The sequence below is a fragment of the Chelonoidis abingdonii genome, chromosome 20 (genome assembly GCF_003597395.2).
Source record: "Chelonoidis abingdonii isolate Lonesome George chromosome 20, CheloAbing_2.0, whole genome shotgun sequence".
NCBI lineage: Eukaryota > Metazoa > Chordata > Testudines > Testudinidae > Chelonoidis > Chelonoidis abingdonii.
In genome coordinates, this window is record NC_133788.1 from 3185803 (window position 1) to 3213661 (window position 27859).

At 49.0% G+C, this 27859-nt stretch overlaps 2 protein-coding genes across 4 annotated transcripts in view; one reads left to right on the forward strand and one right to left on the reverse strand.

The window, feature by feature from the left end:
* LOC116830268 (E3 ubiquitin-protein ligase TRIM39-like) overlaps positions 1-27859 on the forward strand; it is a 475516-nt gene that overhangs the window by 13222 nt on the left and 434435 nt on the right. For 2 of the 3 annotated variants that reach the window (XM_032789680.2, XM_075074054.1), the window contains one exon: positions 2197-3839. In XM_032789680.2, the coding sequence (XP_032645571.1) occupies positions 2197-2768 (572 nt within the window). In that variant the 3' untranslated portion in view covers positions 2769-3839. Of the gene's footprint in view, positions 1-2196; positions 3840-27859 lie in introns of those variants that run through there. The other variant, XM_075074053.1, reaches the window with a different exon arrangement.
* Positions 13248-15409, reverse strand: LOC116830187 (C-C motif chemokine 4-like). The gene is made up of 3 exons (XM_032789495.2): positions 14696-15409; positions 14150-14264; positions 13248-13689 (listed from the first exon to the last, which is right to left on the reverse strand). Exons 1-3 carry the CDS (start codon positions 14766-14768, stop codon positions 13602-13604), a joined length of 276 nt encoding a protein of 91 aa, XP_032645386.1. The 5' UTR covers positions 14769-15409; the 3' UTR covers positions 13248-13601.

Genomic DNA, 27859 nt, shown 5'->3' on the forward strand with positions numbered 1-27859 from the left:
TCCTGAGCAGGGAGATTTAAAGGAGCCAGGGGCTCCAGCAGTGATAGCGGTGGCTGGGCGCCCCAGGCCCTTTAAATCACCACCAGAGCCTCATGGTAGTGGTAGCTGGGAAAGCAGCTGGAGCCCCAGAGCTCAGATGGCGATTTAAAGGGTCCGGGGCTCCAGCCACTGCTGGTAGCGTGGGGCCCTTTAAATTGCCATCTCAGCCCCAGGGCTCCCAGCCGCTGCCGCTACCCCGAGGCTCCGGCAGCGGGGATCCAGCGGTGATTTAAAGGGCCTGGGGCTCTGGTCACTGCAGGGAGCTTCAGGCCTTTTAAATTGCTGGCCTGGGAAAGCTGCCCCCTTCCGATATGGTTGGCTGTGTACCGGCCCTTGCCAGTACGCCGTACCATAACGTACCGGCTTACTTTCACCTCTGCCCCCACCCCAGCCCTGCCTCTTTCCACACCCGCTCTTCCCCAGTCCCTGCCCCCACCCCTACCCTGCCTCTTCCTGCCCCTTCCCCACCCCAGGCCTCACCCGACCCCTTCTCCCAAGCCCCCATCCCCGCCCTGCCTCTTCCCACCCAGTCCCGCCCCATCTCCCGAGCACGTCCCGTCACCACTCCTCCCCCTCCCTCCCCGCACCTCCTGCATGCCGCGGAACAGCTGATTGCGGTGGGCGGTAGGCGCTGGGAGGGAGGGGGAAAAGTCGATTGGTGGGGCTGCCGGCAGACAGAAGGTGCTGAGGGGGAGCTGGCTGCCGGTAGATTTCAAGCACCCGCTGATTTTTTTCCATGCCTATGCTCAGTGCTAGCATAATTGCTGTAAGTTCAGCTGTCATGACAGCTACAAAACCTGGATATTCTTTTAGCAGTAGTAATTCCAAATTTTGGGCTACCATGTGCTGTCCCTACAATTCCTGTTTTCGTTTGCACCTGCCTGTCTATATTTGACAAAACTGACTCCACGGTGTATCTACATACTGGTACACTTCAGTTTTAATGCCCCATTTCTTTTTTACCCCTACATTTATGAACTAAATCTCAGTCCACATTTGGACATGGGACTTCCCATCCGTAAGTAATTTCCCCATCACTAAAAATCTGGATGTCATTTAGCTTTGCCTTGTCCTGGAACTTCTACGTTCGCACTTTAACTCGAAAGGGAGGTCGAGTTCTGACGTCATGTGCTGTAGTTCACCTATTGAGCTTCATTTGGTGCCTTCATCGTTGTGAGACTCGTTAACTTTGGCTCAGAAAGCTAAGTCCTGGAGTGTCATTTGTAGTGAAGCATGGTTGGGCATCTAAGTCCCATGGTGTTATTTCTGCTCTTTGACTGGATGCCAGGTTTTTTTAAAAGATGATGATTGTGGGGGTGATGATGACGGTGATGATCTGCATTGTGGTAGCACCGAGCAGCCCCAGTCCGGACCAGCTCTCCAGCGTGCTGGGTGCTGTTCTAACACAGAACAAAAGACAGTCCCTTCCCTGAAGAGCTGACAATCCAGAGGTACAGTCTAACTTAGCAGCCCACCGTACCATTGTGCCCACCGTAGTATCACCTGGTCCGCATGCAAGTCTGTGCACCTGCCCAAAGAGCCACTGTTCTCCAAATATTCATGCAGGCAAAAATCCCTTTGCACGAGCAGCCAGTAACAGGGGCTTTGAACATGGCCCAATCACCCTGCAATCTGGAATGGTCACGCGCTGTTTGTAGACTCCCACCAGCCGCCATTACCACTGTTCCCCTTGGTCTGTTCCCAGCTCACCCGCTGACTCACTGGGCAAGCCACTTAACTCTTCTGTGCCTCAGTTTCCCCATCTGCCTCATACGGTTCATTCCTGCCTTTGAGCCAGCAAGATCTGCACTGGGCCAAATACTGCCAGGTTGAGCCAACAATGGTGCAGTGCCATCTGGTGTTAAACAGTGTCTCCTCCTCTGGCACCCCGTCCTCCCAGGGGAGAGCCAATCTCCTCTGAACCAGGAAGCAAAATTGCCTCCATAATCACAGGAGAAAATAACCCCCCGGCCGATACATAACAATTGAGTATCCCATTGTTCACACCCACTCCCAACACTGGCTGTCCATGGGCGTGCCCGGTTACTGCCCTCCCTTCTCTGTCCCTTTGCCTGTGACTCTTCTCCCAGCATGATGTCCTTCCCTTAATCCGTTTGTCCATCCACCCATCTTTTCTTTTCCTCGCTCTCCCTCCAGAGGACGTGACGCTGGATCCAGAGACGGCGCACCCCGAACTCATCCTGTCCGACGACCGGAAGAGCGTGAGACGGGGGGGCAAGAAACTGATCCTGTCTCTGTTTGACAACCCCAAGAGATTTAACGCCTCCCCACTGGTCCTGGGGGTTCAGGCCTTCAGCAAGGGGAGGCACTACTGGGAAGTGCAGGTGGGAGACAAGACGGAGTGGGGCCTGGGGCTTTGTAGGGAGTCTGCCAGCAGGAAGGGGACTGTTGTCCTGTTCCCTCAAAATGGCTACTGGGTGCTGCGGCTGCAGAGTGGAGGTAAATATGAGGCCCTTACTTCCCCCTTGACCTCACTTCACCTGAGTGTGAGACCCAGGCGGGTTGGAATTTTCCTGGACTACGAGGCTGGAGACATCACATTTTACAATGTGACCAATCGAGAGCACGTCTACACATTCACCGACCAGTTCTCTGGGCCTCTCAGGCCTCTCTTCTTTCCTGGTGCCTCTGCGGGTGGCAAAAATGCCGAGCCGCTGGTGATCTCCTGGGTCAGGGACACAGAAGGGAGTGGGTGCATCCTTCTGTAGCTGTCTGTCTGCAGGAGGTTTTTTTTCATAGACTCTAGGACTGGAAGGGACCTCGAGAGGTCATTGAGTCCAGTCCCCTGCCCTCATGGCAGGACCAAATACTGTCTAGACCATCCCTGATAGACATTTATCTAACCTACTCTTAAATGTCTCCAGAGATGGAGATTCCACAACCTCCCTAGGCAATTTATTCCAGTGTTTAACTACCCTGACAGTTGGGAACTTTTTCCTAATGTCCAACCTAAAACTCCCTTGCTGCAGTTTAAGCCCATTGCTTCTTGTTCTATCCTTAGAGGCTAAGGTGAACAAGTTTTCTCCCTCCTCCTGATGACGCCCTTTTAAAAACCTGAAAACTGCTATCATGTCCACTCTCAGTCTTCTCTTTTCCAAACTAAATAAACTCAATTCTTTCAGTCTTCCTTCGTAGGTTATGTTCTCATAGGTGTCGATGCTGCCCCTTTATCCCTTCTATCAGCCCAGCGCCGGGGCAGACGGGTAGAGGTAGGAGTGTAATTAACCAGCTCTGAAGAGCTACTGTCCCAGCCCTTCAGAACGGGTCAGTTTCACTCTTGTTCTGAGCTCTGAGCAGAGCGGGGTGAAGGAGCTGAGTGCCTATCGAGGGCAGGGATGGAAGAGCAGGAGCGTGGGGGCAGAGGTACCGTATCAGGGGAGAGCACAGCGCAAGTTCCCATGTGGCCATGGATGTCCGCAATGACAAAGATGTTACACGCAGCTTAACGTTACTGAAAAATTAATACCCTCCTAGCCAGAGTCCTCATCAGCTCGGCCGCACCCGGGAAAGCGCTTTATGAGGGAAAGGTTGGGGTTTGGTGGCTGGCAAGTGGGGTATGAGAGTTTAGTCTCCTCGTGGTGACCCACAGGTGAGTGATTTTAGCCACATGTGACGTGAGAGATGGAAGTGACCTATTAGAGATGTTACTTACACGCTAATTCCTTATGATGAATTCCAGGGAGTGAATGTTGTGCAATGTATAACACACGCTGTGTAGCTGCCAATTTAACAGTGACTTGTCCATACACAAAGTCAATAAAGAACTAATCTGGGTATAACTTAGTGTTTCCTTTAGCGCTCTGCAAGAGGGGCGGGGAGCTGAGGGGCTGGGAAGTGTGAGTGAAGAGCCTTCTGTGTCTTTTCTGTTGAATTTTTCATTAATAAATCAGACCACTCTGTGTGTGTGTGTGTGTACGTGTGGGGGCCCTGTTAGACATAAATAGAAGCCCCCTGGTGGACATATTGGTGATGCAATTGGGGGAAACTGAGGCAGTGCCGCTGCAGAGTCTTGTGAGGCCTCGAGGGGATGTCAAGATGTGGTGACCCGTGTTGCAGTCGGCATCATATCAGCCAACTTAAATCTTCACAGTCCTATTCAAACACGGTGACCTCTGGTAATGCACACGAGCCCAGAGTGCCCTGAATTTCCGTTCACAAGAGTAGAGTTGATGGAGCTGAGCTTCTCGAGCGGTTTGCAGCAGAACAATATTTTGCTAAGGAACTGATGGCGTTCGCAGCCCACGGCTCTTGAATCTCCAGTTCTGTATCATTTGCCTGGCTGCAAGGATGCTCTGCAGACAGTTCGGATCAGGCCAGATAACAAGTGGGAGAAAACTCCAAAAATGATGAGATCATTTAGTGGAGCTGATAGTTGGCTGGTCACGAGAGGCAGTGGAGAAACCCGGAGAGGACCTGAGGAAATAACCTCAGGACAAACTGGAGTTGGAAACTCTAGTGCCACTAAAAACGTCATCAGGGAAAGGACCAGCACACCAGATTCGCATCAAGGGCTCTGAACCTCTATGGAGCATCACCCACCGATGGATGATGCTGAATGTGTCTCTTGACATGGGGCAGAGTGAAGGAAAGACTCGACGCCAATTTGCAGGATAAACGAGGAGGTGAAAAAGCTGCTTTTCTGAGTTCACCTGCCTCTTTTATTATCTAAGATTACACATGCGCAATCGCACAGCACAAATCAAGATTTCTTACAAAAATCTCCCATCACGAGCTCAACAGCATAGCAAACTGCAAAAACACCCCCAGCTGCAGCAAACGCAGCAGTCTGGGAAAAAGCAAAGGGGGGAAGTTACAAAACACCACCAGATGCAGATGGGGCCGTCCGTGTGAAAGTACAGGGGAGGATGGAGGAAGGCCAGGTTCCTGAGATAAGAAACCGGGTGTGCCCAGTTTCCAGACAAGGTAAAATACCTCAATAATAAGGTATCCAGGCCTGTGGGCCCGGGGTCATTCCTACAGCAGAGAGCCACTTCTCTTGGTGCCTCCTGAGCCGATGGCCATGCTGGTTCCCCTCTCCCCATGGGAACCTGCAGGCCACTGGGCTCTGTCTGCACAGGAGAGGGATGGGGCCTGCGGAGCAGAGGGAACTGCTGGTGGGCCAGTGCCTGTTCACAGCCCTCCCATGGTTTGCCGTGCTGCGTGAGAACAGTTCCAGAGCAATGGGGACCCACTGCCTGCTTGTGCTCTGGGGAAAGGTCCGTCGGATGCTGCCTTATTGCACTGGATCTTTTGGTACTTGGGTCCTTGCTTTGGCCCCCTGCCCTGGATGGACAAGAGGGCGGAAATCTGGGAGGCTCAGGACACATCCCCAAGCCATGTATGGAGGTGGAACCAGAGAGCATGTGTCCCCACCATGCCTGGTGCATGTCTGCCTGTGTGACACTGTCGGAGTGTGTGCCTCCCCGTGTGTCACTCTGTTCACACCCCTACACCCCGTGTGCAGTCCTAGTGCTTTGTGAGTAATCACCCCCACACCATCCCTCCCCCTCTTCTTGCCACTAGCCAAAATCACCAAGGACAGCTGCTGTAGTCCTGCCGTGGGATATTTTGAAGTATGGAATATGGTGGTGGAAGTAGATTCCCCAAGCCATGCTGTGAAAAATCTTAGGGCCCGAATGTTTCCTAGGAAGAGACATTTAAAAGCTGGAAAAACTGACTAAACAAATGTCACAACAACATTGCAGCTGACGTAGCCCAGGTGACGCAGTGCAGCTTTTTGCGTCCCTAGGGACGGCAGTACAGGGGGCTGTGCTGTTAAGGGCTGAGCTTCCCAAACAGAGAGGTAGGGGTGGTGGTGGGGAGCGAGCAGCTTTTGTTATGCGCAGCCGCTTGGACCCAGATCCAGAATATAATGACTGCCCGCAAGTTCCGATAACTGAACAGCGCGGGAGCGAGAGCAGGGATAGACGTTGGTGAGAAGCCATAGGCACCGAGTTTTTCTTTTCCCTGGTGATGCTTCACCTCCCTGCTTTGCCCAGAGGCCCCATCCCCACTCCACCTCCTCTCCTGACCCACCACTCTCCCTCTGCCTCTTCCCACCCCCACTCCGCTCCCTCCTGTAATGCTTCCCCTCGCTCCCCCTCTTCCAGGCCTGGCTCCCCCCCTCCCTAAGGCCCAGCCTACTCGCTGCTCTCCGCCCTCCCCCAAGCCCCTGCCCCAGTCACCAAACGGCTGTTTGGCTGTGCCTCCAATCAGCTGTTTGGCAGCACCCTAATTAGCTAATCGGAGGTGCTATCTGACAGCTGATTGGAGGTGCCACCAAACAGCTGTGGCTGGTGGGTGCTGAGCACGGAATCTGCGCCTATGGGAGAGGCTGAAATTTGTAGAAGCATAGCTCCTAGGTTCAGGGGCTGCAGAAGACCCCTCCTGGGAAAGACACACTCTCCATGGTTGCTGTCACAGTTCAGGGCAACTGCCCCTGTGTCTCCCATCAGTAGTTCAGCCAGGCACCCTCTCCGCATCGAGCTCTTGCCTCTCCTGGGTGGAGGCACACATCTCTCCCTTTTAAGTGGACATTTCCAGGCTGTACCTGTCACTGCCTATTTCCCAGCAGAAACAGACCCACTCACTTTCTGTTCAGAATCTGATAACAGTGTGATTGCTGCTCGTATTACCCCCACCCAGCTATCCCTAAGCAAGCCAACTTTATTCCTGTGGTAAAGAGCACTGCAGAGAAAACATATTTAAAAACCAATCAAAGAACCTACACACGTGCTAATAAGCTTACCAAGAACCCAGCCTTAACTTGGATAAGCTCAACCCTCCCACCCTAGGGAATAGTCCCTGTGACTCCCAGTTCATCACAGCTTCTGCTCGGAACGAGCACACTCATGACAAGTTTAGCTCACTCTTCTTACAGCTCAGGGGTCTTGGATACGGAGTTCCCCAAGGCAGTATTGAGCATGCACTGGGTCTGGCTTGGGAGGGGAGAATTTGCATTCCCCTCACCTCAAGGGATTTCCTAAGGAAATACACTTCACGTGTAGGGCATGGCTACACTACCACTCATGTCTTCCTGCTAAAGAAGTTGCAAACCACCTTGCAATAGCACATAAGCACTTGCCTTTCTAGTACAATGTACCTAGAGGTCTTAACACTAATTCAATGAGAATAAGGCTGGTGTTCTCAGCATGTCCTAGTTACACATGGCTCTGAAGGTGTCCAGGAGTCTCAGAGTGCTGACTCCGGTCGGGGGCTAAGGAGATTCCACTCCCACCCAGCTCCAGTCCTGTTCTCTTGTGCCCAGGAGTCTGACACGAGGCCAGAGTTCAGTGTAAGAGACCCTGCATCCTTGGCTGGTGGGAGGCTGCACTGTGCTGCAGCTTGATCCTCAGATATCTACAGACAGAACAGAGGTTGTTACAGGGAAATCTGCCTTTCCTCACCTGTAACTAGGGCTTAGAGACAGAGGGAGAGAGATTATGTGTCCAGAGAAAGAGTGAGAGAAGCTGGACATGTGTGGACTAGCAGAGGCCTGGGAGCAGAAAGCAGCGATGAGGGGAACGGCAGGGGCAGCCACAGAGACTATTGGGTGGGATGAACTGCAGGAGCAGAACCATGTCAGGGACCAAAGCAGAACACAGCTCTCTCAGATACTCCTTCATCTTGCTCTGAGCCCTAGGCTCTTACCCTCTCTCTGTAGAATGAAATTTCATGGATGAAGAATTTCAAGGGACATGTTGGGAGATTTCATTGCAGAAAGGTGCTGGGCAAGAGAAATTCTGCTGAACCAAGAAGATTGAAATGATGCTTATGAGTTGGCAGGGGAAGCGCAGAGATGTAGGATTCCACAGTGATGCAAGCCCCACGCTCTGGCTGTCCCTAAGCCACTGATTGCCAGAAGCTGGAAGTGGGCAAAAAGGGATGGATCACTCGATAATTGCTCCGTTCTATTCCTTCCCTCTGAAACACCTGGCACTGGCCACTGTTGGAAGACAGGATGCTGGGTTAGCTGGACCATTGGTTTGACCTAGTATGGCCATTCTTGTGTTCTGATGTTCACACTTCGATTCTGATGCGCAAGTGAGAAGAAATGGAACAAATGATCTAATGATAAGGATGTGAACTCATCATGCTGTGTTGCAACGTTGTTGATTTCCTAGAAATCATAAACATGACTTTGCTAGGAAATAGGTCAGGAGTTTGAATATCTCATGGATTGGTCATGGCATATGGCGCAAGAAGTGGGCTGGATAATTCTGTATCTGGTGCATTTTTGGTATTAGCTGCAGTCCTGACTCGTGTATTGAACTGATGCAATTTGAATACACATACACATGTCCCCTGTGGAGGTCCTGCCCCAAAATGTTGGAATTTGTCTGTCCAGGACCTTACGGGAAAGCAACACCCTTAGCAGTTCAGGAACCCAGAGACATTCTATCTGCAGATACCCGGCTGCCTTAAGGAGAAATGCACGGAGTTAAGACAAGAAGGGACCATTAGACTATATAGTCTGGCCTCCTTTGTAGTACAAGTCGTTACTTTTCACCCCTGTATTGTCCCCTATAACTTCTGTTTGACCAAAGCATCTCTTCCAGGAAGGCCTCCAGCCTTGATGTGAAGGTGTCAGGAGATGGACAATCCACCACAACCCTTGGGAGTTGGTGCTAGTGGTTAATTACTCTCACTGAAAAATTGGTGCGTAATTTCTTTTTTGAATTAGTCTGGCTTCAGTTTCCAGCCACAGATCTGTTCTGCTTTTCTCTGCTAGGTTAATGAGCCCTTGGGTACCTGGTATTTTCATCCCATGAAGGTTCTTCTAGCTCTACTCACTTGTCCACAGTCACCCTCAATTCTTGTCAAAGTCATAGACTCTCAAAACCGTGGAACCTTAGAGTTAGAAGGGTCCTGGCTGAGATGCAGGATTTCTCGTGTCTAAAGAATCCCAGACAGACGGCTCCGGCCTCCTTTTGAAATCCTCCGTGAAGGAGCTTCCACAATCTCCTTAGTCTTCACTGAACTACTGCCCTTACACTTATCAATTTTTTCCTGAGATTTAATTTAAATCTGCTCTGCTGTAGTTTGAACCCATTGCCTCCCATCCTGTCTTCCGTGGCAAGAGAGAACAACTTTTCTTAATCTTTTTTACGGCATCCTTTCAAGTATTTGAAGACTGCTCTCGTGTTCCCCCTCAGTCTCCTCTTTTCCAAATGAAACACACCCCATTCATTCAGCCTTTGCTCATACGGCTTTGATCACTTTGTCACTTGCCTCTGGATCCTTTTCAGTTTCTCTACATCCTTTCTATATATTGGTGACCAAAACTGGACACAGGACTCCAGCTGAGACCTAGACAGCGCCAAGTAGAGTGACCTCCCATGACTTGCATTGCTTTCCAGGACACAGTCCCCCATTCTGTAAGTAAGACTTGCATTCCTCGTTCCTAGATGTATCACTTTGCATTTAGGTGCGTTAAAACACATTTCGTTCAAGTGGGCCCACGTTACCAGGCAAACCAGATAGCTCTGTACGACTGCCCCATCCTCATCATTGTTTACCACTCTGCCAATCTTTGCGTCATCCCGTAAATTTACCAGCAGTGATTTTACATTTACTTCCAGATCATTAGTGTAGATATTGAATAGCATCAGGCCTAGAAGCAGTCCCTGTGGAGTCCCACTAGAAACATTCCCATTTCATGGTGATTCCCCAGGGATGACTATGTTTTGAGATCTGTCAGTTACCTACTTCCCTTTAACAAGTGTGTCCTTGAAACTGTATAATAGTAATTATTTAATCAGCATGTCATGTGGTCCTAACTCAAGCACCTTAACCAAATCTAAGTATCTTACGTCTATGAAGTTACTTTATCAACCAAATTTGTAGTCACCTCAAAGAATTATCAGTTTGTTTGATAAAACCTATTTTCCATAAAACCATAGTGACTGGCATTAATAATATTAATATCCTTTAATTCTTGGTCAGTTGAAGCCCATCTTGACTTTTCCATTATTTTACCTGGGACTGAGGCAGGCTAAATAGTTCATGGTTATCTGGGTCATCCTGCTTGCTCCTCTTTTGACTAGAGGAATAATATTATCACTCTTCCAGTCTTCTGGAGTTTTCTTGGTATTCCAAGATTTATTAAAAATTAAGATCAGCAGGCCAGAGATCTCCTCAGCCAGCTCTTTTAAAACTCTTGGTTGTGAAATTATCCAGGACCAGTATCAGAGGGGTAGCAGTGTTAGTTTGGATCTGTAAAAAGCGACAAAGAGTCCTGTAGCACCTTTAAGACTAACAGACGTATTGGAGCATAAGCTTTCGTGTGTGAATACCCACTTCGTCAGCTGCATGTTCCTAATATACATGCATCTGACAAAGTGGGTATTCAGGCACAAAAGCTCATGCTCCAATACATCTGTTAGTCTATAAGGTGCCACAGGACTCTTTATCCAGGACTAATGACTTAAAAATGTTTCTCCCTAGTAGATGCTGTTTAACATCCTCCTTGGTTAGCGTCAGCAATCAGGGCCTGTAGCTGACCCTGGGATAAGCTAGCTGCCCCGGAGCTGAACACCCTGATTGACTAAACCGCCTGACTGAGAGGTGTCACCAGACCTGCCCTTAAGTCCAGCAGCAGCACTAGGGCAGTGGATGTTCACCACTTACACCTGCTGCTGTGATCATCCCTGTGCCAGCCTCGCTCCAACTCTGCCCTTCAATTTGGTTCCTGATTCGGGCGCTGACCCCAGCTGTGACCACTAGGCATGACTGCCCACATCATGGGTTACTAATTAACTCTAAAGTTAATCAATCATCCTCACATGATACAAGAACATCATCCTGCTTCTTCCAAATACAGAAGAGAAGCATTTATTGAACAGTTCTGCCTTTCCTACATCAGGATTAACAATTTTATCATCTCCATCTATATAATTTCTAGGATTTCTTTTGTTCCTAATGTACTTAAATCACAGGCACTGACTTTCCATTGTGCCGGGGGTGCTCGACCCCCAGCTCTGCCCCAGGCCCCGCCCCCACTCCACCCCTTCCCTCAAGGCCCTAGCCCCGCCCACCTCTTCCTGCCCTGTTCCAGGGAGGGAGGGGGAAAAGCTGATCAGTGGGGCCTACCAGTGAGTGGGAGGGGGAGGTGCTGATGGGGGGGCTGCCTGTGTGTACTCAGCCCCCACTATTTTCCTCCCATGGGTGCTCCAGCCCCGGAGCACCCACACAATTGGCACCTATAACTTAAATACTCCTTCTTACAGTGCTTATTCCTGCCAGTCATGGATTTCCCCCCATGTCTTTAGTATTCCTTGTCCATTTTCTGCACTTCATAACTTCTAATTTATAGAGACTGCTCTCTAGTCTCCCTTTCACCATTTGTGAGTTGACGCGAACAGCCAGTCAGCATTCAGGCCCTTGGGGATGTCCCAGCTGGAAGCAGGAATTGCAGGAGTCTAGTACTTTCTTTGCTGGAGTCTTGGTTCATTACAGCAATTTACAAAGTTCTGCTTCTGCTAAGTCAGGAGGAAACAAAATCAAAAAGAGCCATTTTCTTTGCTTTTATCCTCAAGCCTCTTTAGCCAACACCGGACCCAAAAATTCACTCTAGTTTTACCCAGGATCATATGATCACAGCCTGCTGCTCTGGTTTTCTGAACACTTCTGCTCTGTCTTCTCTAACTCACATACACGTTACCTAAAGCCCCTCCACCCACCCAGTGAACCCCCTTTTGTCTGAGGGGTGTGTGCGTGTGTGTGTGTGGGGGTGGTGGTGGTGATGAACAACAGTTATGTTAATTGAGGGGTGCGTACACGCCCAACGTCAAAGAGGTTTGTGCCCCATGCAGTCACCAGTGCTTCTTAGCAAAACATTGTCTGTCACTTTTTTATGTCAAATTGCTCTCTTCAGTTCACGGCTGAACCAGACTGGCTTCTGGCCAAAGTTGTTCTCTTATCTGATTTTGGCATTGTGACGTTAGGCCGTCTAATAAACTCTTCTCAAAGAACTCCTAACGGGCATTCATGTTTTTCAGGATAAAGCTTTATGCCCAATCTATTTTGCCCATAATTTTTCTCAGCTTTGGGAAATTGGTCCCTTCTGAAGCCACAAGTAAGGGGTGAAGGACTCGTTAATTCAGACCCCAGAGTCTCTGAGCTACACAGTCACTGAGGAGACAAGGCCAAGGTTTTTGAATGCAATATGCCAAATTACCCAGCATGGCCAACTTTGATTTTAAATGAAACGTGAGATTCTCCTGCCATCACATGACTCCAGGAGGTGGGGCTTTAAGAAAAGCATCAAATGTGATGAGAACAGATGGTGACAACAACACAAGAGTTGGTGACTCTCAGCAGGGGGGTTGTGTATTTGTCTCTGAAATATCTGAAGTTGGTCCCCACCACAGACAGACCCTTCTGCTCACATCACTGTCTGTCCCTGTTCCCCCTGCTCCTCTCCCCCACCTGCCTGGCTGCTGCTCCTCTCCTCCCCGCATTCTACTCCTGCCCCTCCCAGCTTCTGCCTGTCCCCCTGCCGTCTGCCCCATCATCCCTCCTCTGTCCTGCCCACTGCTCTTCATCCATCTACACAGGAATCAGGCTGCCTCCTCTTCCTCCTCCTCCCTTTCCGGGTGGAGTCAGTGAGGGCATGGAGGAGACAGTCTCCCTGCTCTCATTTTGAGTGCCCAGTACCCCAGGAGCTCCCATTAGCTCTGCAGGTCAGTTGCAAGGAAAGCCCTGCTCTGCCCCTGCAGTCCAGAACTGAAGCATGCTCTGTACAGATGAAATGTTCCAAGAGTTTAGCTGCCAAAGTCTAGCTAGGTGTGAGCCTGTTTGAACTGTGATCTTTCCAAGGCTTAAAACCGGGTCAGATTTGGATGGGTTTTCATGAGGGCAGCAAAAGGCATCTCCCTGACATTAGGGTGTCCCACCTGCCAAATTTCCTGCCCCTGTTCCAATGCATGGAAGTGCTAAAGTTGATGATTGTAAATTGTCTGTCTCATACCTCACTCCCCTACTGCCTGTCTTCACCTCACTTTGTGTAATTTCGGATGTATATTTGTAAATTGCTTGTAGTTTTCTTGGCCTAGAAAAGGGCATGGGCCCTTATGAAATGATATCGTTACTAATAATAAGAGGTGTCATTCCCCAAAAGGATCCACATTAACAAATAGGCAAACACAAGACGTTCATACAAAAATATTTATTCTTCATAATCTACGTTCAGCACTCCATCAAATCCCATAGCTCAGTATTACAGGAAATGTTCTGGTTGATATAAAATATTAAATAATCTTCACATTTGAGCTGTGAATGGAGCCACGTCATGTGACCTGCCCCCAAACCCCCACATACTAATCCATAAATAGTACACTATTTAGCTCAGCGTTCAGTGCAAATTAAATTTCTTAAATAGATTGAAATAATATTTTAAATACGTTTATATACGTCAGGTTATTTCTGCTAAGTCAGCAAGTGGCACTAACTCTAGATACATCAGCAGGAAGGGTGCCCTTTGATCATTAACACTTTAATTGCTGGGCAAAGCTTGGTCCCTGGTCTGCCCCCTGCTCTGCTCAGTTCAGTTCCAAATGGGTCACGTACTCCTGAACCCAGTCCTCTTTGGGGTTAGCACAGACTTCACGGCCCTTCTTGGTGATAAATCTGCCAAAGGAAAAACATTTTTGGATTAGAACAAGGGGAACTTTGTGAGTGGAGAGAACCAAACATCTCCCTTTAAAACCTCTCCTCTCACTAACACCAGCTGCACCCAGATCCCGTAGGTTTGGGGAACATTTTCCAAAACACCTACGTGATTTAGCTGCCAAAGGCCCATTCTAAAAAGTGATCTAGCCACATCGGAGCACAAGGGCCATCGACTTTCAGTGAGACTCAGCTCCTGTGTGTCTCAATCACTTCCGATAATAAGACTTCAATGACTCAGCAGCCTCGCGCTTTTGAAAATTGCACATTCTTAGTCTGCTCTGTTTTCTTTCTCTGGTGGAGTCTCTGCCAGAGTTCCCCACCCTCCTTTCTACATTCAGTGGGTCTTAAGAAACCTCCAAGGCCAGTAACTGGGGGACAGAAAAAAATCTCTGTCTCAGGGTCTGAAATTTGTACTTACACTATGGCCGTCTGGGAGCACATGCTGTTGGTGTCATAATAATCTACCACCAAGCCACGTGGGATCTTCCTGGACGTGTAGGTAAAGCAGCAGGCAGTCGGGGGATCGGAGCCAACTGAGAGAGATGGAGACAACAAATATGAGTGTGTGCTGAGCTGTATGCAAAGAAAAGCCCCTCTAGCAGCCTGAGGGACGTGGGATGGAGCAGGAAGAGAAGACTTCCAGCCATAAGGAGTTGGGATGAGGAAAGGAGATGAAGGAAGGAGGGAAATGGGAGAGCTTTTCCTCCAGTAATTCCTTCCATCCTTTCCTCTTTCCTGGACACACCCAGGTCTGAAAGTTCTTGTCAGATCTTTGTTGGGCTGCTGACTGCAGCCTTGACACCACCAGGGCTCTCCCCTTCTCAGAAGAGAGCTCCTTGCCCTGCCTCGACCACCGAGAACCTGCTGGCTAGGAGCTGGCAAGAGGAACCATCTCTCGGCTATGACATTTCTCCTTCCTTCTCTGAAGGGAAACACTGAAAGAGAGGAGAGAAGCTGGACTCACTTGGGGCAGAGGAGGCCAGGGAGCAGAAGGCAGCGATGAGGAGAACGGCGAGGGCAGCCATGAAGACCTTCATGTTGCTGTTGGGTGAGGATGAGCGTCAGGAGCAGAAGCAGACCAGGGACTCTTGAACACTCCTTCTCTGTCTGATGCTGCACCCAAGGACAATCTGTCTTTTTATAGGCCCTCGGGGGCAAAGCAGAGGGAGATTGCGAGGGAATTTCCAGCGCGGTGGGCAGCTGATGTCAGGGTGTCGTTGCGCTGACTGCAGGAAAAACTGAGTGGCTGCGAAGGGCTGAGATTTGAGTCATAACTTTCTGTTACTTCACTAGCGTAGGGGAGGAGCTGCCTTCGGCAAGATTGTTTCATATCCTATCTTCTGCAAACTTGCCTCAAAACACAACACTAGGCCTTTTGGGCTTTTCACAACAATGACAATCTTACCACACCAAGAGACCCACAGGCACAGCTGGGTTCCAGGTAACCATGTTCTCTGAGTATACACACACTGCTGTGCCTAGCTCACTCCAAAACCACAGAACACGGTGAGTATCCCTAGACAGCCCCCAAACTATTTAAGGGACACTCCCCAATTCCTCCTAAAGTAAAGGACATAAAAGCTACCATTATTGTTATTTTTCTATTAACTTTTCATTCATTTTAAAAATAATATATATAGGAAAAAGAAACATCACTAAATATACATCAACTTCTCATACCACATACACGTCTCGTATTATATTAACCACGTGCTACCTAACCTGAGCTATGCAACGAATGGCTAGCGGATAACCCAGTGATTTGTATTGCACAATTTACAAACATGTTTTGCTTATAAAAATCCAATAGTTAAAAAAAAATGATTAAAATAAGGCAAAGAATAGAAGCAAAATTCAGAGGAGGGGGCTGGAGACGGAGAGGGAAGGAAATGGTAGAAAAGGGGGGCAGATGCATTTCCAGGGTGGCCGACCTTATGAAGTCTGTGCTCCAGTCTTCAATTGTTCGTTGCTTTTTGGATTTCCATTTTTGGAGTACTGGTCTTTTAGCAATTGTTACTGCTCTGCTGAGCCAAAGTTTTTCAGATTTATTCAGCTTCCAGTGAACATCCATTGGGTTTAAAATTACGTATTTAGCTTGTAATACAATTGTAGTTGATAGGGAAAAAAAATTAACCCTGTAGTTTAGTCCTGCCCAAAACTGCAGGTCTAGGTGCATTCCCACCAGCTGCATCAAGGCACCAACGTCCGTCTGACTTAGCAGCACCTGTTTTGAACAGCTGGAGAGGGCTCCAATGCATCCTCCATGTGATTTTCTGCTGGATGAATCGTACACAGAGCTCAAAGGAGCAGCTCAGAACACTGGCTGAAATGTGTTTCCATTGATTTGCAGGAAGTAATTGCCCTTGTTCCTCTTCCCATTCCTATTTTAGGCTGGCCCGATGCGCGCATAGTGTTGCCATAGGTGTTGGAGAAATGAAAGCAGTTTCTGTGGGTCAGGGATACCGCAGACATCGGGCCAAACAGCTGGGAGATGACATGGTTACACTGGATATATTGCCACCTCTTCTTAGTCCCTAGATTGAACCTGGCTTTTAATATTGTAAAAGGCAGGAAAGCATCATTTTCAATAAATTCAAAATCCGTCCCCTAATCCGACCTGGCTGTTGATGGGGTTGCCTGCTGCTCAGTGTTTCGAGTTATCGCAGACAGACCGAGGCTGGTGTGTAGAAGGGGGTCATGTTTCAATTTAGTAGACGGCGTACGCCAAGTATTCCTGGCTGCCACAAGAGTTGGCAATTGCTCTTTAGGGAATCTGCAGTATGTTGGGAAGGGGTAAAGAAGTAGCCAGTTCTGCTCCCAGCTGGAGCCAGTCGGTGGCTCTGTAGCACATGGGAATGAGCCCCTGTGCTGCTTGGCTAAGAATTAGTGCCTGATGGCAAAGTTTGAAACTGGGAAATCTGAACGCCCCTGCTCTGACGGGGCCCTGTAATCTGTGAAAGGAGAATCTGGGTTTGTCACTTGCGCCCCACAAGAAGGACTTGAAGATGGTGTTAATTTTGGTAAGACGAAAGGGAGGAATATGGCGAGGGAGGAAATTCCAAATGAGAAGGCTGCTGGGAGAGGCATTCATTGTAATTATGCTTGTTTTCCCCCCAGGGAGAGAGGTGGTACCTGCTACCTATTGAAATCCTTTGCTATCAGCATGTAATAACCTACTGTTGTTCTGATTTGAGTGATAATATTCAGGATCTTTGACCTCTCCCATTTAATCTGTATGCGGGAATTTCCCCTGCTCTGCCCTCCAACTTCCAGTGTGTTTGTCTGAGTCTAAAAATAACAAATTCAGCACGTGTGGAAGTTGGTCTATGATTGAGTCATTTTAAGATTTTCTTGGGCGGGGTAGTTCGCACATTCGAAATCCAGAGCATTACATCATTTGGTTAATTCCCAGAGCCAAGCCGGGCTAGTCTTCTTTCTACCTGCTGCCCCTAATAAAAGCTTTTAGTGTCTCCCATAGGATGGAATGGGATATCTCTGGTGTGTCATGCATTTGGAATAAAAACCAAATTTCTTCTGTGACATAGTGCTGAAAAAGTTCATTCAGAAGGAAGGAGTTCAGTCTCCATCTCTCACAAGTCCAATTTGTCTCAGGAGGGGAAAATTGTAGGATCACTGGTGCCCAATCACAGCTCATGATAGACCTGATTTCATTATTACGTACTGAGTCCAACAGATTAATACCCTCATTACCACTACAAAAGTGATTTTTCCTCCCTTGGTATTCTGCTGTTGAGAATAGCCCACTTCCACTTTAACTGAATTGTCTCATTAGCACTGACCCCTCACTTGGTAAGACAATTCCCATCTTTTCGTGTGCTGTGTATTTATACCTGCTACTGTATTTTTCCACTCCATGCATCTGATGAAGTGGATTTTAGCCCATGAAAGCTTATGCCCAAATAAATCTGTTAGTCTCTAAGGTGGCACAAGGACTCCTTGTTGTTTTTACCATTGATGATATTAGCCACAAAGAGTGCTTAGGTCAAATATTTCTTTATTAGGTATCTGAATAGTCTTTTGAACCATGGAGAATGTGTCTCTTTCTAGGGGCTCTGGAGGTGGACTGGAGAGTGAGTGTAAGGAGATGGTGGAATTTCCACTGCAGCAGCAGCTGATGGCTCGTTGCTGTCATGCTGATAGCAGAAAAGTGAAGGGACAGCCAAAACTCAAGAAACGGTTTGTGCCCAGCACTGAGCCATAACACTACATTTGGTTCTGCCATCTCACCTGCAAGGGCGAGAGGACTCCTCCAACCAAGATAGGACACAGAAAGATCGCAATGTTTAGAGCCAGTTGGACCACAATCACTGCTCATAATAAGTGACCCGTGTTTCCCCACCATGGAGCTTCCACGGTTTGAGAATGGAGCAAACATTACAGATGGTGTGACTTCATCCCGGAGCCAGGGAGAGAGACAGAGCTGTGTTTATATGCCACATTTTGATTGTTTGGGCAGATTCAGCTGCCATTCACTAAAATGGCGGGACAGGGAAGGAGGTGGTGTCCAGCGATTTGGGCACTATACAGAGATGTGGGAGACCCAAATTCAAATCTCCACATCAGGCAAAGTGCAGATCAAGCCCAGGTCTCCACATCTGAAGTAGGTTCCCAAACATTGGCTCAGAGGTTACCAGGAGGCCCAGGCACCACCATCACCTCTGCTGTTTTTGTGAATCTACCTCGTCTTTTTCTTTGCTTTTAGCAAAAAGGTTAAAAAGATGTCAAATGAAGCACTTAATTCAACCCAAAATGAAATTTCACCAGCTCGTTCGATTTGCTGAAAAGTCAGGACATTTTTGGTTTCCTTGAGTTGAACCGATTGTTTTCTGGTTTTTGTTTGGCATTGCCAGTGACTAAAAAAATCAGCTATTCGCACAGCTATAATTTCACTAGCAGGAATGTGTGCAGCAAGTGAAGAAAAAGGGTGCGTGGGCACAATCGAATCAATGTCATAATTAGAGGTCACTGAAATAATTGCAAATACTTTTTCGCGTCGTTTGCCTGTTCTAGTTGTGACACAGTGTGAAACTCAGAGGGTGCCAACTTTCACAGTGTTTATCAAAAAATTGTGTGCGAACTCAGCTTTTACTTAAAATAAAAAAGAACTGAAAAAGTACATTTCTAGCCCTCATGATTGCAGAAAAAAGATTGACGATGTGAAGTGAGTGTACCCTAGAGGGTCAGGCAAAGAAAAAGAAACCGACGTTGATTATTTTAAATCTTTGGGTCTGACTCATGATTGTTGAATGCCTGATTTTGGCACTACTGGAAACTGAAACCAAATAGAAATAGAAGCTCTGAGAATGAATAATCAGGCCAAAAGAAATATCACATAATGAAAAGCAAAAAGTAACTCTCAAGGCTCTGCCCTGATCACATGACTTTGCTGAGGGAATTCCTTCAAAAATTTGCAATTTCAACACATTCAAAATTGCGTTTCAGTCCCTGCCCAGTCTGTACTAAATACTGTATCTGATCTGGAGATTTTTTAACCACTAACCCCATTACTTAGTTAGTAGTTGCATAGTGCTTTGATGCGTGCTATATGGAGGAAGGATGATCATGTGTTTAAGGCACTGGAATGGAATTTAGGAGATCTAGGTTCAATTCCTGACTCTGCCACAGATTCCCTGCGTGACCATGGCCAAGTTGCCCAGACCTTCAAAGGCATTTTGGCTCCTAACTTCTATTAAGCACAAATACCATTGAGGATCTCTGGGGCCTAATTTCTCTGGGCCTCAGTTCCCCATCTGTCAGATGGGGACGGTAACAGGGCTCTACCTCACAGTGGGGAGGGAAGGACAGATGAATGAACATTTGGGAGGTCCTCAGATACTGCACCAACTGGGCCAGGGAAGTGCAAAGACAGATCTAGAAGTGCTATATGGAGCTGGCTGGAATTCCACCAACCTCCCCTAACCTGGGCTGTGGCCTCGACCACGCTCGGCCCCAAGGTCCTGTCCTCACTGCCCCTCTCCTTGGAAGCTGGTGAGGGCTCAGCTTGGGCTGGCAGCCTGGAGCTCAGGCCTCGGGCTGGCAGCCTGGAGCCCAGGGCTCAGGCTGGCAAGCAGGGGCTGAAGTGGCCCCCAAGGTGGCCTGGAGGTTGGGTGTGGCTGGGGAAGGCTGGCTGGGGATCCTCTAAGGAGTGGGCACGCTTGGGTCTCTGGACATGGGGGGATGGAGGGAGGCACTCGGGGGTATGATGAGCAAGGGGGTGGGGCCTCAGGCGGAAGGGGCGTGGCCGCAAGGATAGTTTCCCCAAAGGCAGGGTTCACCCGCTGCCTGTGAATTCCATGGACATTCTCAATTGTTTTTCAATTTAAATCAATTATTTTTTCATGATTGGCAAAGAATTGCTTTCCCCCTACTTCAATCAGCTCTGGTGCTGAGTGTCTGCAAGCAAATCCTGTGCTCAGCTCAGAATCTGCACTTGCTCCTGTCCAGCACAGTGGGCGTTTTCAAAGGCCCTCTGACCTTGCACTGGCGAGATTCCCAGTGGCATTGGATAAAGGCAGGATAACACTGATCAGCCGTGATTTGCATGCAGTGTCAGAGTTCTGCTGTTTTGTAGACTCCAAAACCCTTAAAATAAAAAACAAAGAAAAACAAATGCCCAAGATAAATGTGACTGGACAAAAATGGGGAAGTTTTTCGTGTGTTTCATTGAGATGGGTGTATTGAAGAAGCTGCTGAGAAAGGAAGTGAGTTCGCGCTGTTATTTATAGCAGGTTTCAGTGTAAGGGGATGAGAATTGCTCTGAAGGGAAAAAACCAAAAAACTCCCTGGATTCTGAAGCAGATTCTACCATGAGATATGTCTGAGGCTGCTACATTAATTTACATGGACTATATGGAACCGAAGAGTCAAAGGTTTCCCATGATCCTGAAACCGTCCAACACCAGACAGTTTTAAACAAGGTTCAGGGGTTGGTAGACAGAAACCTGTCTGCTTGGTGCCCTGGCAAGCTCACCATTAAACATGTTTTTAAAGATACAGCAAAGAAGGAAAGTCAGTTAAACCCTTTGAAATGTAAAGTAAAGCTGCCATTTCAGTACTAGCCCTCTTCCCTTTCATTTACATGAAGAGAGTCTGTAGAAGGGAAAAAAGGCTGTGTCTGACTGTCCCTTAGATGATATCAAAGCTGGTCAGAACTGTCTGTTTTGGGACAAACAGAAGCCATTAGTTGAGATGGTTGCCATTGCTGTTGTGTGGAATCATAAAAGATTAGGTTTGGTAGGAATCTCAGAAGGTCATCTAGTCTAAACCCCTGCTCAAAGCAGGACCAATCCCTAGACAGATTTTTACCCCACTTCCCTAAATGGCCCCCTCAAAGATTGAACTCACAACCCTGGGTTTAGCAGGCCAATGCTCAAACCACTGAGCTATCCCTCTCCCCCATTTCCTAGAAGACAAAGCAGGACAAACCCACACACAGAAAAGGAAAGAAAAGGCCAAGACAGAAAATGCAGCTTCTGTCTCTGGTGTTGACTCTCACTTGTGCAAATGGGGTCTGGATGAGCTCTCCCCTGCCATCCAAAGGGTGTGGAGGGGGGAGATTTCAGGAGCAGACTGTATTTGCATAGACACAGCCACTTTGCCTAGGGGCTCAGCAGATGGAGCTGATTTCCGGAAGTGATCCATTGTGGCTGGTGCTGGGTTATAAACCACTTTAGTGTTGAGTGCAGGGGTGATGCAATGCTGTTATCTCTATTATATGAGTAAAGGGACGCAGAACTGTGCTTATCCTGCCCTGAGTGAGGGGGTCACTCTAACTCACTTGCTAAGCAGGGGTATGGATGCCAAATCCCAGTAAAAGAGGCAGGGGGTAGAGAAAGGTGTTCTTACTTGATGGTGTGTTTAAAACTAAATAAATAAATACATAAAAAGAGCTAGATAAGTTCATGGAGGACAGGTCCATCAATGGCTATTCCTAACCTCTGTTTGCCAGAAGCTGGGAATGGGCAGTAGGGGATTGATCCCTTGATGATCACCTGTTCTGTTCATTCCCTCTGGAGCACCTGGCACTGGCCACTGTTGGTAGACAGGATACTGGGCTAGACGGACCTTTGGTCTGACCCAGTAGGACCATTCTTATGTGGATTCTGCCTTAAGAGTCCTAGACATTCCCTGCTCCAGTGTTTAAGAGAGAACTGATTGGACTCCATCTAGGGTCCTTGTTTCTGCTTCGTGATAACTAGATCTGAAATCACTAGTAAGCAGGTCTAGGAGTTAAGCCTGAGACCTGGTATGAGGACCATGTTGCAATAAAAGACGACGAAGAGGCAGTTGCAGAGAGGTTCCCCACTAGTGCAATCACTAAGAGCTGGGCTAAGATGGGGGACAGGGAGAAGTGGCAGGGAGTGGCAAGCAGCAGCAGAGGTGGCAGTGAGCAGCCGGTGGTGGCAAAGATGCAAGTGGCAAGGAGTGGCAGGCATAGCAGCAGCAAGCCACCTGCAGAGATGGCAGCAGCAACAGAGGTGTTGCGTGTTGCTCCCCCATCCCGTCTTCTGGGGTGGGAGGTGAACACCCATCTGAATGCATAGCTGAACTCTGGGTCTGCACTGACTAAGGCCAACCAACTATGAGTGGGGTGCAGCAGAGGGAAAGGGGCATGGCCTGTTAAAAGGGACATTCATTCATTGACTTTTCATACCACAAAGTGGGAATTGAGGCAAAGGCCACTGTCCAAAGTACTGTGGGGTAGGTGTTTGCTTACGGTTACATGCTTTGAATAGTGGGTGTGGTGTTTTTACAAATAAAAGCTTAGGTCCCTATTCCTTTTAACACACGGTTTATTTTATTGTACACAGACTCAGTGCATGCGAGAGCGGAAGTGTGGCCTCTGAGAGGTGCCCAGGGGTGGCGTGTAATTTCCCCAGGTTCCTGGGTGGGAGGATCAAGCTGGTTCTGTTTTGTATTGTTAAGAGGACCCCCTAGATGCTGAATCCAGCCCTCGTTGCTGCCGGCTCTACCTGGCAGAAGGGTTACACTTGCAAACATCGCTGCTGGAAAAACACAGGCTGGGCACAGTTTTCCCAGCCATTCCAAGAGCCGGAAAGCTTGTACCTGCCTTGGGTTGTTTAGGGCATTGCTTTTAGCTGCCTCTTTCTGGTCGCAGGCTTCCAGCAGTGTTACAACATATACTGTCCTGGCCAGCTAAGCCAGACACTCCATAGACAGAAAGAAAACAGGGAGAGAGAGGAAATAAGACAGGGAAGGAAAAAGACAGAAATGAATGGAGGGAGGAGACAAAGTCTAACCTCCCAGGTGGTGTTTGGCATTTAGCCAAAGCCAGGAAGTCGTCGGGCTCCATCACTCTCTGCAAAGGGCTGAGAAATGTGTCCAAAGGCAGAAATGTGAATTGATTAGAGCCACTTTCCTGACATGTCTGGAGAAATAAAGGGGGTTTCTGCATGACTAAATGTCTCAGGCTCCACTCTGGTATGAATCCCACAACCAGTGGTGATCAGGAAACCATGTGTGAGGTGGAGAATCTGGAGCACAGGAAGAGATGAGAGCTGGAAGTGAAGAGGAGAAAGCAGCCATCCTGAAATCTCCTCCGTGGTGAGCAATGAACAGTGCTTGCACTCTTACACAACTGGTCCTTTATCAGATTTCTTATAAACTGTATTACGCCAGGGTTGGCCAGCTGGGAATCTCTTACCAGATGTTGTGGCAAGTGCATCTACAAATGTATCACTCACAGCCCAAAGGCTCAAATCCACTTCCACTGAAGGCAATGGGCTCATTGCCATTGACTAGAATTGAGGGGAAAAAAACCCAGTATTTTCTGCAAAACATATTCTAAGGAAATGAAGTTTTCATTTTCTCCCCTACATTTTTCATGGACATTTTCTTTTTTGGTGGTTGTTGAAACCCAGCTAAATGAAACATTTTGAAAATTTTCAAATTACAAAATAAACTGAATCAAATGGAAGAAAAAACAAACCAAAAAACCAACAACTCACAACATTTTGTCCCCCTCATTTCCTGGAAAAGGAAGGGGCTACAAAAAGAAAACAAAATTTCATTTTGACTAAAAATTGAAATTTGTTGAAGTATCTGACATTTTCTGCCAAAATGTTCTCACGGTCCGAAAAGCTCTTTTCAGTCAAAAAACACTTGTTGATGTAAAATGTGCATCAGTTCTGCCATTGACGTCAATCATAGCAGGTTGTGGATCTCCGGCACTAGGAATTTACACACCTGAGAGATGCAGCTATAGTGCCTAACTGATTCTGCACACCCGTGGCAGATCAGTGGGGGATTCTGCTGTGGAGCTAGCTATCACCTTGCTGGGAGGTGGAGTACCTGCACCGATGAGTGAACCAGAGGTAGTGTCTGTGCTGAAGGGCGGCAGCTGCACCACTGCAGTGTTTTATATGTAGACAAGCCCTAAACTGACTTGGATTGTAAGTTCTGAGGGGCAGCATCATGGGTTTGGTCCCTTCACAGTGCATCCCCCTTAGGGTGTGACTAGATCCTGTGCTCAACTCCTTGTTGTGTGGTCTCGGTGGTCTGCCATAGGGTGTGGAAACTTGCCCTCTGGCTGGGCTCCACTGGAGATCAGCCCGTCCAGGGCTCAGGAGAAAAGAAACACTTCCTTGGCAAGCCACAGTCTGGTCTGGTCTGAGGGGCTTGGATCACACACAGTCATAGGTCCCAAAAGTGGGAAAGGAAGGATCTCCGTCATTGGAGGGTTTTATGAACTGATTGGACAGACCAGGGGTGATGTAGGGATACTTGGTCCTGCCTCAGCACGGGGGACCGGGCTATGACTTCATGAAATCCCTTCCAGCCCGACATGCCTGTCCTTCTCCCTCACTGGAGCTGGCAGCAAGCCACAGCCCATCATACAGCTTGGTGTCCTCAGGCAAGTGGCCCACAGTAGTTCTAGAGCAGATGCTTGCAGTCTGACCCGCTTTGTGCTCAGACTGGTCCTGGGCACACGAGCAGCCTTTGTCGCCTGCTATGCTCTGCAAGAGCAGAGGTCTGTCCTCTTCCGGTGCTGCTCTCTGCTGCGCCAGGCTTCCGCCTTTGTAAGGCCCTGTCTCCAGGCCTGCCAGGCCTCGCCGGTGGGGCAAGGCTGCTTGAGCCCATAGCTTTTCTGTAGCCCCTTCCTGGCTGCTAGGGGGGTTGTGTGCCCCGTTACAGCCAGCGACTGTCTCTTTGTCCTGTATCGGTTCAACACTTAGCACAATGGCGTTCTAGGCTGGGATGGGGGCTCCTAGGTGCTACAGTCCAGCTCCTCAAAGGGATTTAGGCACCTAGCTCTGGAAATGCCTAAATGCCTTTGAGGATCCGGGCCAAGGTAAGACCCAGAATGAAGCAAAATAAACCTTGGGAAGCTCTTATGATAGTGTCTTCCCATGGCATGGAGTTGGGAGATCTGCATGTCCCCTCAGTCTAGCTGGCCTTGTCTTGGGTCACTGCTGAGTCCTAGTCCTCTCTCAACTCCTTCCTGGCCCTCCCCATCTCTTGGGGAGCTGCCCCCTAGCTCCTGCCAGCAAAGGGCCCCCTTAGACAGGGCTGGCTCCAGGCACCAGCTAAGGAAGGAGCTGCTTGGGGCGGCCAATATAGCGAGAATTTGGTGGTGGATCCCTCAGTCCCTCTGTTCTGATTTGAGCTGCCGTCGAAGAATGTAGCAGTGCAATTGCGCTGTCGCCAAAGTGCCGCCGCTCAGCTTCCCCCACCCCCTGCCACTTGGGGAGGCAAAAAACCTGGAGCCGACTCTACCTGTAGAGAGCCGCCACCCAGGAGAGGTGAGGGGATATTTACTTCTCTTGCTGTCATTTTTACCCTTAGTTTCTCTACCGGGTTGGGGAAACCCTGTGATTATTGCAAAGCTCCAAAAGGGGAATTTCTCTGTCTGCCCCAGAGGGGAGGGAACGAAGAGGGAGTGGGTGAGGAAGTTAGAGGACGGGCTGAGCAGAGCTCCAGGGATGGTCAGGAACCTCTATATGGGGCTCACTAGAAAGAGGAACCTGCAGCCTTCCCGCGAGGCTGGGAGGAGAAAGTGACCTCAGCGGGGGGGAAGGCGGTTGTGGCAACACGCCTGATTGACAGCTGAGGGGATCTGTTTAAGGAAGCTCTAATGCTGCAGATCAGGTCTAAGAAGGGACTGCAGAATGAGGGCAGCTAGGGCCAATTAGATCCATCTGCTGTCCCCGTGTGTTTGCCGTGTTCCCTCTCACCATGTTGCTAATGACCAGGGCTCTTGGGGTTGATGCTCCCGCCGCGCCCGTCCTCTCCTCCTCCTCACCCTCCAGTTCACCCACTACACAGTGATGGTGTCCCTCACACAGGTAACGGCTCTGATACTGGGTCCAGCTGGGGGAAATCAGTCAGGAAATCTGGAAACTGAGTATATCCAGCTGCAACAGCAACAAAAGGGATGCAGGAAAGTGTGGCGATTGTATGGGAGAGTGGAAGGAACATTTCCTGGTCCTGCTTGCATGGAAACATGCCATGTTAGAGCAGTAGTCCATCAAGAAAGAGCCAGCCTAGCACAAGGTGGCTGAGTTGTGCCTCTCTGCATTATGGAGCAGCCTGCTTTCTCCCTTCCTGTTTTTGGTTGCTGTGGGTTATCATTCCAGAGTCTAAGAATAAAAGTTGTGTTCTGTTGCAACCTTCCAGCAAGAATATTTAGTATTTGTTATCTACCTTCTCTCTATGTCTGTGGTGAACATAACAGAAAGCACCAGCTGTGCTCATTTCACCAGGGAGAATGGCCAGAATGGAGTGTTGGGCGATGTTTACTGCAGCCCCATGTTTCTCAATGTGAACATCCAGGTCATCCAGCAAAACCAGCGAAGACCAGGTCTGACATTCCCGAGATTGCTGAAATGGAAATAAAAAGCAGATTTAAAAGAAATAAGCCTGGCGGGGCTTCTCTAGTCGTTGTGAAGAAGCAAAGAGGCGAGGGGAGGAGATACACAACTTGATTTCCTTCGCCTTTGTAGGTCACAACTGTGTCTGCACCAGAGAGCGCAGAGGAGTGTGAAAACCACACGACAACACTTTGACAGTGTGGATGATGCTGTGCGGGTGTGAACAAAAGTGGAGCAAATGAGTTGCGCACAACAGGATATGAACTAGGCGTGTGTGTGTGTGAGTCTTAGCCACCTCCGTCCCCCGAGAGGGAAGAAGGCCCTTTTGCCTCTGTGGCATTTGGTGTGGTTGGACTCAAAGTGGGTCAAAGTCACCCTGGAGAGGCTAGGAGGTTTCTCCTGGTTCTGGAACTTCCCCCGGGTGTGTAAAGGGGCCACAGAATCACAGGCAGAGTCAGTGCTTCTAGGGCAGAACTTTCCAGCCTGGAAACGTCTTGTCCCACAGTCTTTCAGACTGTGACCCTCAGCGTCCTAGTGAAGGCCAGATTGCTGAGGAGATGCTGTAATAAAGTTTGATCCTCAGATCCAGCTTAGTCTCATTCAGGACAAGACAAAAGTGGCTTTAAATGGCCTTTATATGCCCCAAGGAAAGTCAGCTCACACCAGCTGGCAACGGCCCTTATGACAACCCCAGATCCCACAGTGCTCCACTCATACTATCCATCTGAGTGCCTCACAAGTGCCAGTGTATTGTCAGCCCTCCCCCTCCCCAGGAGGCAGCTCAGTGCCGTTATCCCTGTTATACAGGTGGGACTGAGGCAAAGGAAGGCCAAGTGATGTGCCCTAGGTCACACAGAGAGCGTGTGGCAGAGCAGGAAACAGAGCCCCGGTTCCCCAAGTCCCAGGCTAGCCCCGTAACCCCAGGGCGAGCTCACCTTGTCACAGCTGGCCACTGCAGGCTGGCTGGCCAGTGCAGGCGGGACTTGCCCAGGAAATCCCAAGGGGGTCATGGGAGCCTTGTGCAGGGTGAGTCTCCTGCAGCGCTGGGGATGCTGCCTGGAGGCAGAACCACCCTAGTTGTGGGTGGCTAGTTTAGTTCAGGCTGCCTTCGAGGCTAGGACACTTTTCCCATCTCTGGGGCAGCTTGGAGGTCAAGCTGCTTTGCTGTTGTTGTTCTCTCTGAAGTGGACGGAGCCCAGCTCGTCCCGTGCCTGTCTCCAGCTCTCAGCCTTCGCTTTCACTCCCCTCAAAGGGCTCATTGTCTAGACTGACCTGGA

What these genes read in the sequence shown, in the direction of transcription:
- LOC116830187 (XM_032789495.2), bottom strand. Translation starts at nt 14,768, where the DNA reads ATGAAGGTCTTCATGGCTGCCCTCGCCGTTCTCCTCATCGCTGCCTTC. An exon ending in CCTGGCCTCCTCTGCCCCAA is followed by an intron (nt 14,265 to 14,695) that starts GTGAGTCCAGCT and finishes CATCTCTCTCAG; the next exon opens with TTGGCTCCGATCCCCCGACT. An exon ending in TGCTCCCAGACGGCCATAGT is followed by an intron (nt 13,690 to 14,149) that starts GTAAGTACAAAT and finishes TTCCTTTGGCAG; the next exon opens with ATTTATCACCAAGAAGGGCC.